At 53.5% G+C, this 9914-nt stretch overlaps 1 protein-coding gene across 4 annotated transcripts in view; it reads right to left on the bottom strand.

The window, feature by feature from the left end:
• Window positions 1–339: 339 nt before the first annotated feature.
• NOL4L (nucleolar protein 4 like) overlaps window positions 340–9914 on the bottom strand; it is a 65475-nt gene continuing 55900 nt past the window's right edge. For all 4 annotated transcript variants that reach the window (XM_087818800.1, XM_016200637.2, XM_087818801.1 and 1 more), the window contains 3 exons: window positions 9664–9786; window positions 9056–9257; window positions 340–4888 (listed from right to left, as the gene is read on the bottom strand). In XM_087818800.1, the coding sequence (XP_087674926.1) occupies window positions 4668–4888; window positions 9056–9257; window positions 9664–9786 (546 nt within the window). In that variant the 3' untranslated portion in view covers window positions 340–4667. The remainder of the gene's footprint in view (window positions 4889–9055; window positions 9258–9663; window positions 9787–9914) is intronic.

Below are 9914 nucleotides of genomic sequence, written 5' to 3'. Positions count from 1 at the left end.
CTTGGTCACTGGCTGAATCGAGGTGAGGTGTGCCTCCAGTGTGCCCCTGCTAACTCACCTGTAAGTGGAGGCAAGGGCATCTCCCTGGGAATATTACTGCGAGATTGTCGAACACCAGGAAAGATTCATCTCCTTCCCTTTCTAACCGGCTAGGTGCCGAAGGAAATGACAAATTCCTTTGTTGAGGAAAACTTACTGAGGACCTTCTGTGTGCTAGCTTTTTGGCCAGGAAAAGGTGGAATCTACTAGTAGAAAGGTGTTTCGGCGCTCAACTAGATTTGGGAGGAAGAGGTGTAGCTGGCAGCGCTGCTATTGAGAGGACACAGTGGAAATGAAGCATTCAGTTTGTTATTCAGTGTTTATTAAGTAGATTCAGTCTTATATATGATATACAGATTCAAAAGAAGAAGGATTCCACATACTTATGAAATCAGTGCATTTAGCAAGTAATACCATGGAGATAACAGCTCGATTAACAGCTCATTGGTCTTTTGTTAAGTGAGGGGAGAGGGAGTTGGCCTGTGCTAGTCATTCCACAAACAAAACAGAATTTAGTTGCATCACATAGAGAAGACACAGTCTAAGAATTAAAATATTAAGCCACATTTACTGGAAAAACTCACTATATAGAACACAAAGAATTTTTATAGAGCATTGAAGAGGAAGTTCTCACCTGCTTAGAAGAGCCACGTTAAGTTGCATAGGTGCATATCTGTAAAAATATAATTTAGAGGTGAAGCCATTGATTAAGTAATAAAGAGTCACCTTTAAAAGTTGGTGCCATCCACTGTTTGCCTTAAGTGCCATATGCTTACCGTCTGGATCCCTCTCCTCCCCAGAGGTGATGCCTCATGTACCAGCTACCTCCAGGGGAACCCTGAAGAAATGCTCGTGCCATCTGCACTGGAGACTCTTAAAATCTTGCCCAGGTAGGGCACTCACGCTCTTCCAAAACCTGTCTGAATTATGCCAGAGGACTGATGACTGTGGGTTGTCCCTAAATCCTGGATGGCTTGACCCTGGTCACGAGTCTTCCCATTCCCAGGCTGCTTGGAGAATTGTATCTATCCCACAGCTCTGCAGCCACATCCTGCTTTCACTTTTCATCTGTCCGTGCAGTCACCCACCAATGGCCACGGGAGGTCTCTGTTCTGAGCCTGCTTCTAAATGGACCACATGTAGACAGATGAATTCGGGCCATCTGCTGCACAGAGATTTTTCTGGCTTAGAAAAGTGTTTTTCAGTAAATCTGAGTAGTACTGTGTGGTGTAAGTTTTTTGTCTTTAGGTGGAAACATAGGTAAGAAGTGAGAGGTTTTTGTTTGTGGCTTTGCTAAGCAGATGAGCTTAGTGAGGTGCACCTTCCTCCTCAAGAGCGAGTCTTGCAGAACACACAGGGACTGGGGCATCTGTACATGTAAACAGTACACTTTCACTGAGTCCAAAATTAGGAGCAAAAATACAAAGGTTCACATTGGTCTTAGGTAGATACAGGCGAAAAAAGATTGAGCTGTTTAGCCCAGAAACAACAAAAACAAAGTTTCTAAAGCACCACTAAATTATATAAAAATCAGACCATGGACGGATTGAAACTGGTATTCTGGTGAAATACTTTACTATCTTGTAAAAAGTTTTACAAAAAATTACAAATTAAATGTATCAACCCTCTGAGTTCAAAGCAGCATTTTGAAAATGAACTGGTAGTTAATCCAGTAACCACCCCTGGAGTCGTAAGTGGCCCTCGGGAATAGGGATGGCTGGCTTCCACCTGTCTGAAGTCCTCTAAAACCCTCCTAGCCCCTTGCCTGCCCCCTTCCATGCTGTTCTTGGATGTACGCTGTCTGTTTGTACGCGTGGTAAGGGTAAATGAGTTTTAGATGCGCTACACGATTTCTGGTTTACTAGATGACCCGCCACGAAGACCAATCCCCATTCTCTGGATTCTGCCCTTCCCTTCTCTCAGGATTAGGCCCCTGCAAAGACTCTGGAATTGGTGTGTTCCATTTGAATCACCTTTTACTTTGGATTCCAAATGACTAATTTGTGCTGAGGCCCTCCCTCCATAAGAATTTTAACTGGTTGTGGGGCAGAGCTTTGGGAGAAGGCTGTCCCTGGGGTGATGGTGGGACAGAAGCAAGGTTCAGCAGAACCAGCTCTTGGGTGCTCTCCCAAGTCAGGAGGAGAGGGGTGGGGTTGAAGCTGCATCTTTTAAAACAAAAGCCAAACAGAACATGCCCCCTGACTGAACTAGCTAATGGAATCCTGTTTCCGCATAGTAACTTGCTCCTAATGCTGCCATCTCCAGGGCTTCTGGTGTAGCTCCATTGGGAAGGACCCCCCTTCAGAATCCGTCCTGGAGGAGCTTCTGAGAGCCCCTGTGGACTAGTGCCACTGGTGTTCTTTTTAACACACATTGAACCTCAGCTCTTACCGCAGTATTAGGTCGGCTGAAGGTGGTCAGAGTTAGAGCAGCCTGAACTCAGAAAAATGTGACTTCAAACTGTAGCTTATGTGATCTTTAGGTCTAATCCCTTGTGTGGTGGTGGCAGGAGCCCCTTCCCCAGTCCTCCTCACTCCTGTCTGTTAAAAGCAAACTGTTCATGCCTGGCTTGGGCACTGCCTCTGGGAGGAGAAATGACGTTAAGCAATTGATACCATGAATTCTAAGGCGGCGATTGTCTCTGCCAGTTTTTAACATTAAGATTTCACAAATTGCCTGGGGTAACATTTTGCAAAAGATCTACTGATTACTTTGTAATATTGTTCACACACAAAAATAAATATTTACACAAATTCAAACGTCAGGGAGTGTACTGAGCAGGTGGAGGATGGGCATGTGGATGGCTGGGTGTGGGAGAGGCCTTGGGCACTGGAGTTTGTGCTGTGCTAAGGGGGTCTCAGGTATCCTGGCCCCGACCGGAGGCCTGGGGATGGGTCAGGTGCAAGGCAGAGGTGGTGTGGTGGGATAGGGTGTTGGAGGCCACTTGAGAGATAAAAGACCACCCCCAACCTCTAGGGGCTGGAAGTAGGCACGGAGTGGGGCACCTGCCTTTCAGTTTCTGGACCTGAGGCAGGGTGGGACACCCACGTTGGAGCCCCATCCCCGGCCCTCCTGAGGGTGGTCTGCCACAGCTGCAGAGGAGCTGGTTTGAGAAGGGATACCTATTCTGGGGTCAGGCCGTTCTCAGTGGCCGTCCTAGGGTCCACTCAGCCCTGGCTCCCCTGGGGCCTCTTTGCTCTGAGGGAGGAAAGGCAACAGAGGGCTTCTGCCAGCTCTGGGCAGGGGCGGGCAGCAGAGGGCTGCTGTCATGGCTACGGAGTGTTGCATGGAGAGGCCTCGTGGGCCTTCTGAGGTCTGGGCGAATCCCTGGTTTTAGCAGCACTGGTAGGTATTGCACTGAGCAAGAGGAAGTGCCTATCGGGAGGAAGGAAACCAGGCCAGCCTTTTCTCTTTGTCTCTTTTCACACTCCAGGGATTATAGCTTTTTTCTAGGACTGGTCCCTCCAGAAGAAGGGCTGGTCTTAGGAGGACCCAAGTGGCTACTCCAGTTGTTGATGGTCCCTTAATTTCAACCATGGGGGCAGGGGACAGAGACAGAGTCGGCCCAGGAGCTCACAGCTGTCTTTCCTGTTCAGTGGCTGCCTGTCGGCTGGGGGCTCACCCTGAAGAAATGGGCTTTTCCCAGCAGGTATCTGAGGGCCCTGGGTCTGTGCGGAGAAATGTTCAACCTGACTCCCTGGGGGCAGGGTGAGGGCCAGGACCCTACTGACTGGCTGCCATCTCCCAGTGCTCTGTCCTGTCTTGCAGCTTGGAGGGCTGGGGCCCTCTGTAGGCTCCGGCTGCTCCTGCCACCCATCTGGACTTACCTCCCAGGCAGACACACTGTGTGGGGGAGTTGGGAGATAGCCATTCAGAACAGGCTCAGGGCACATCCTGGAGAAAGCCCTGCCGGAGTGTGAGGTAGAATACAGGTGGCCATGGCTGGGGCTTCTGTGGAATTGGTTTGGTTGGGGAGAGCCGTGTGTTTGTCTTTGCTTTGCAGTGGGTGTGGGTGAGGTCCTCCTGCTTGGTGTGCTGGGCACTCAGAGGGACAGCGCGCCTGGCGCCTGTCCCACCACAACCCTGCCCTGCTGGCCCCCCGCCCACGCCAGTGTAGTGATATGGAATGTTAGGTTACAGGGAGACATCCTTCTGATCAGACAGACACAGACTGGCAATCTGTACAAACACAAAAGAATCCATTTTCAGAAAAATAAATTACTAAGGGGAGAGGAAGAAAGGGTCCACTTTGTTTTTCTCAATAAATATGCAATTTTGCTCACCTAAGACTTGAAAGGTAATTATCTGGGAGTGGGATTCTAACATCAGGGTCCACAAAGATGATACTAAATAGAGCCGTGGCCCCAGTGCCCTGTCAAGGGAGCCCAGCCCTTCCAAAGCTGCCCCACTGGCCTCTTCCAAGCAGGTCAGAGCACCCGTGTGGTGAGATTCCAAAAAAAAGTGTCCTTGTGCCCAAAGTCTCAGGTGCTTGGAGTGTGGCTAGAAACAGCTCTCTTGGATCCCACCTCTTTCAAAAAACGAAATGTACCAACTGGTGAGGCAGGAAGCTGGGTCTGGGCCAGGACAGCCTCCTTCCCTAGGGTAGTGCACTCCAGGTGCCGCTGGGGTCAGTTCTGCTGTAAAATGAGGTTTTCCAGTTCATCTGCTGAGCGCAGAAGGAAGGCAGCAGACTCTCGGTAGCCAGCGATGAGCTGCCGCACAGCACTGATCTCTGTAGGGCTGAGCTGGGCGGTGGGCATGGTCCTGCTGGTGCTGTTGCTGGAGGGCGTGGGTGTGGGCGTGGTGGAGGTGGTGGAGGCCCCACCTTTCATGCTGAGGTCCGTGGGCCCTGTGGAAAGGAAGGGGAGGGTGAGGGAGTGGACACCTTGCCTGGCACCTGGGAGGTGCTGTCATCCTTTGTTGTCCTTGGGGCCTGCTGGGGGTCAGGCACTTGGGCCTGAGGCCCTTGTCTATTTTGATAGTTGTACCTTTAGGGGCCTAGAATGGGGCCTGGGACCAGCAGACGAGACATGGGGTTCTCTATTAACCCTCAGGGTGATCCTGCAAGGGAGGAAACCTGTCATCACCATGTGACAGGTGGAAGAAGCTGAGGCTGGCAGTTGTGAGGTTTACCAAGATACCATGTACACATGGTGTTGCATTCAGGGCGGCGTGGCATGGGACAAGGGCATGGGCTTGGTGTCAGGTGGGGAACAGGGCTCCCTGGCACTGATCACACCCTGCCTTCTGAGGACCATCAGGTAGATGGTGCTCCCCCAACAGGCACACAACCCAGCTCTGGTCTCCAAGTGAAGAGGACACCTCAAGGCAAAGGAACTTCCCCGACTCCCCAGTGTGGTGAGCAGAGCTTCAACTGACTGTGCCTGAGAAGAAGGCTGTCAGTGTGTCTGGTGGAGGTACAGGTGTGTATGTGATCCTTCCCCAATAGGGTGCCTGTCAGCAGAGGTGGGGGTCAAGATGCAGGTAAGCAGAGGCCTGACCCCTGAGAGGGACGAGTGTGCAGTCCCAGAGTCAGAGTGGAGCCACAGAAGACCAGGAAAACCAGCACCCATATGTATGCATGCGCTCAGGGAAGGGGCTGCAGTCAGGCTGGAGAGAAGCAAGAAAGGCCAGCTGCCTGCTCGGCTGTGGGAAAGAGGTGGGGCCAAGACTGACTGCAGCACAGCAGACGGCGGGGGCTGTAAGCCCATCTCTGAGGAGCTGCGGAGCCTTGAGTCCCCCTCACTCTGAGGTCTTCTGCATCCAAGTGGGGCAGGTTAATTCTCCTGGGACAGGAGAGAGTGGAATAGGTGTGTGCGGGTCTGAATGGTCAGGACCGGACCCAGAAGTGCTGTCTGGAGGAGTCACCTTCCTTTTGCAGGAAAGAGGAAGCCTGACATCTTCTGAAGTATACTAGAAGGGGTGTTGGGGGCCCACCAGGCCGGTTCCTTTCCGCCTTTTCCAAGCAGCTCTAAAGGGTGGGCCACTGGCTTCGGAACCAGGCCTGCCTGGGCTCGAGGCCTGTTCTGCCACTCCAAGGCCATTTTCCAACTTCCCTGAGCCTAGGTCCCCATCTGCAACATGAGGAGGCTGTTGTGGGGCTGAGCCATGCCTGTGAAACCCGTGCATGGCCTGCACAGGCCCACCAGGAAAGGACTTTCAGAGAGGTGTCAGGCTCCCTGAATGGGTTCTCAGGAGACATGGATCCTCCTGAAATTTGAAAAGCATTCTTTTGAGGTGCTCATTAAGAAAATATCCAAGAAGTGAGAATCTGGGGCTGTGGGAGCTGGTGCTTCCTTATGGAGGCCTTCTCTGACTCAACTAGGTCAGTCCTGCTCCATCCCCCACTGCCCCTATGCAGAGGTTATCTTACATGGTGTGTGAGGCTGTTCTCGATTATCAGCCATCTCCCTACTACCCTGGAGGCTCTGATAGCGGTTTCATTCATTATTGCATTTACAGGGCAGTTTTAATGCTGCTATAAAGAGAGATGGACAAGCTCTTGTCATTGCAGACACCTACACCAGAAGTAACATCTTGAGAGAAATATTGAAAGCTAGACTGCTACTAAAAGGAAGCTGGTGCAGAGCCCAAATGGGGAAGGAAGTTGGAGTCTAAGATGGGACGGTTTGTCACATGGGGTTATTTTTCTCTCTAGAGAACATGGACATCAGGAAGGAGGTCCTAGGAACCTTGCTAAGGAACATCCTTGGAATTGTGAGTCAAGGGAACAGTTAAGTCTGTTAAAATGAAACCAGGAGGAAGGAGCAGGGCTGCAACTTGCTGAAATCAGCAGCCAAGCAGGTGACTGATTGGTGATCAAAATGAAACAGGCTAGGAGGGAGCAGGGGTGTCTGCTGACTCCTGGATGCTGCAGGGGCTGGACCCAGAGGGGAAGGGGGGGTGTGGTTCCCTGTCCCCTCCACACAACGCTTGGAGGTGGTAGAGGAAGGCTGGAGCCGTCTGCCACAGGTTGTGAGCTGGCCCTGGGCTTTAAGCCTCTCTTTCCTCCCTCCATCCCAAGTCCTGTCTTCTTCACCCTGTGCTCAGAGCTGCCCTTCATCTCTCCTCCACTTTAGCTACAGCCTAGAAAGGAGAAAGTTCCTGTTTCCTGCGGCCAATCTGATCTGGAGCTATCCTCCCTCCGGCTCTGGTTGCAGGACGCTCAGGTTGCCAGGTGGCTGCTGGAGGGGCAGCGTGAGTAGCCTAGCACACTAGGCAAGGCAGGCGGAGCCAATCCTATCTAAGCTGATTTGCATCTCCAGGTGACAACCTAAAGAGCACAGTGAGGAGCTCTGAGCCGCTGGTATGGCTGCCAAACTGCCTAAACAGTCATTTAGAGGGTTGGGGGGGGAGTGGGACTGGGACCCCTGCAGACACGCGGCTGCTAGTTACTCTCCAACTCCTCGACTCAAGCCCAGTGCCCACAGGACACACTGCCCAAGGCGAGGAGGTAAATCAGCAGATCTCTCTCAGTGATCTTGCCACCCACCTCCAAGGAACCAGGGTGCTCACAGACGGGAGACTGAGGCTTGGGGAGGTCCAGGGCAGAGCCAGTGACCTCCCTCAGAGCCTCTCTGGCGGGTGTGAAGAGGGCAGGGAGGCAGCAGGCCCGGTGCTCTTAAGAGGCAGGAGCAGCCCTGGCAGCTGCAGCCCTGAGACAGGCCATGCCTCCTGGCGCCAGGTGGAGGCTTATCACCATTGCCTGCTGCCTAGGAAGGACTGGGCTCCAGGCTCCCTGTGTATGAGGGGCTCTTACCTCCCTGCCCTGGGACCTGTCTTCAGACACATACTAACAGAGTCCCCACTCAGCAGGGCTGCCAGATGGCTCTTTCTAGAAGGAAAGCAGCTGCCTGGACAGCTATCCCACCCCTCAGTCTCAGGGATTAGGACCAGACAGCCTCGTATTTTTAGGTTAAGAGGCATTACAAGGGGATGAGAAGTTAAGCCCAGGCAGGAATCTTCTAGTGACCTGCACACACTTCCTGGTGGGGTCAAGGTGAGTGGAAGGTGCCTGGGCTTTCTGCCATGGGTAGGGACCAGTCCCTCACTGCCCAGGAACACCCAAGGGTCTCCTGCAGCCAAGGGCTTGAGAGGAATTCTCAGGCATGTTCTCAGCCAAGACCTAGAACCAGGGTTCCCTGGCCTGTGGTTGGCACCTGCCTCCAGCCTACTCCTCAAGCAGCAACTTGGTGCCACCCCCAGCTCTTCCCCTCCCCTTCAAACCTCATCGCGGGCAGACAGAGTACAATTCATAAAATCTATCAATCATTGCAAACAGAACAAAAATCCAAGTGCCTGGCCCAAGAGATCACCCCAGCCACCCCTGCCAGCTCCCCAAGGCCACCAGACTGTTTTCCACCAACGGGACCTGCTATTCCCCTGCCCCCCACCCCCACCCTGGCCTCAGTGTGAATGGCCCCGAGATCTCCACTCCAGTTCCCCACTCAGGGCAGCACCTAACTCTACGGGGAGGTTTGTATCTTTTCAGGGATTGTTTCCCCAGTACTGGTCTAGGTCTAGTCGGCATCAGAGTCGCCTGGGAAGCTACAGGGGAGCACCTGGGGAACCACGCTGGATGACCTAGCTGGGACAAGGGCTGAGGCCCTGCAATGGGGTGTAAGAACCTTCATCTCACAAGTAAGGTCTGGAGCTGAGGCTACAACTGAACTGGGCCAAGTCCTGGCTCCACCCGCCCCACCTCACTGAGCCTTGGTCAGGGTGGGTAAAATGGGGCATGGAGAGGATTCCACTCGGGGAACAGGCAGGGCTTTGGCTGCATGGAACTTAGTGCTTAGCTCACAATGGCCACGAGGGGGAGCAGAGCCAGAGAGAGGCCCCCCAGTGCAATGAAGGAAGCACACCTCCTGGGAGAGGAGGGTAGGTTTTATTTTAATCAGCTGAAGTTTCCCTGGATTTCCAATCTAGAGACTGGCTAAGATTATGAGATGGGGAGGGTCCCTGTGCCATGGAGTTACTTTTCCTCCTTCCCAAGGCTGTAGTCTCCCACACTCACCATTACTGTGATTTCCTGTTTGCAGGGAGGCAGGGGGCTGCAGGTTGCTGCCCAAGGCCCCATAACCTCGGTAACTGTAGTTGAGGCCACCATTGACATACACGGGGTCCTGGGAGTAGGAGGAGGCTGGCAGTGAGTAGGTGGAGTGGGTGATGGCTGCGGAGTCCCGGGAGTGCTGCTTGTCCAGGGCTATGGGCTCGTCCTGCAAGGGGAAGGGAGGCACTGGGGAGCCAGTGGCAAGCCCTGGCCACTGTCCCTGGACAGGGGCACAAAGGCTGTGGCCCCAGAGTTCCTGGGACCCAGTGCTGCATCCTGCAGGACTATTCCCTCTCCCTGGTTCTTTCGCCCAGGGCCTCCTGGCTCTGCTCACCTCTCTGTGGGATGGGTCTGATTGTTCCCGCCCCCACTGAAAACCCTCCTAGGGCCTGCAGGGCCTTGGTGACCAGGCTCCTCCCCATCTCACTCCATTACTGCTGCCCTCTTGGTAGCTCCGCCACCCTCTGAGGACTGCAGGTGCCTTTGCACTTGGGGCCCCCATGTCTGTGAGATGGCTGATGCCCACCAGCCCGGGAGCAACCCCATGACAGTGGCTGGTAGTGAGCACGTACCTGGGAGGACTGGTAGATCTCCAGGCGCATCCTTTTGGCTGCTTTTCTCGTCTCGCTCTCACAGGCAGCTGCCAGGATGTTTTCTGCCATGGCCGAGGTCAGGTGGGGAGGGGTGGGTCTGGTCTGTAGGCGGAACAGGGACAGAGCACTGTTGGGCTCACACAGAGACCCTGCCATAAAGGTGGATAGTGCAGGGCTGGGGTCAGCTTTGGCGCCATTATCTGTGGAGCTGTACTGTCTTTAGGAACCTC

The sequence above is a fragment of the Miniopterus natalensis genome, chromosome 7 (assembly GCF_054644295.1).
Source record: "Miniopterus natalensis isolate mMinNat1 chromosome 7, mMinNat1.hap1, whole genome shotgun sequence".
In the NCBI taxonomy this organism is placed as follows: Eukaryota; Metazoa; Chordata; class Mammalia; order Chiroptera; family Miniopteridae; genus Miniopterus; species Miniopterus natalensis.
This window is presented reverse-complemented; position numbering and strand designations above follow the sequence as displayed.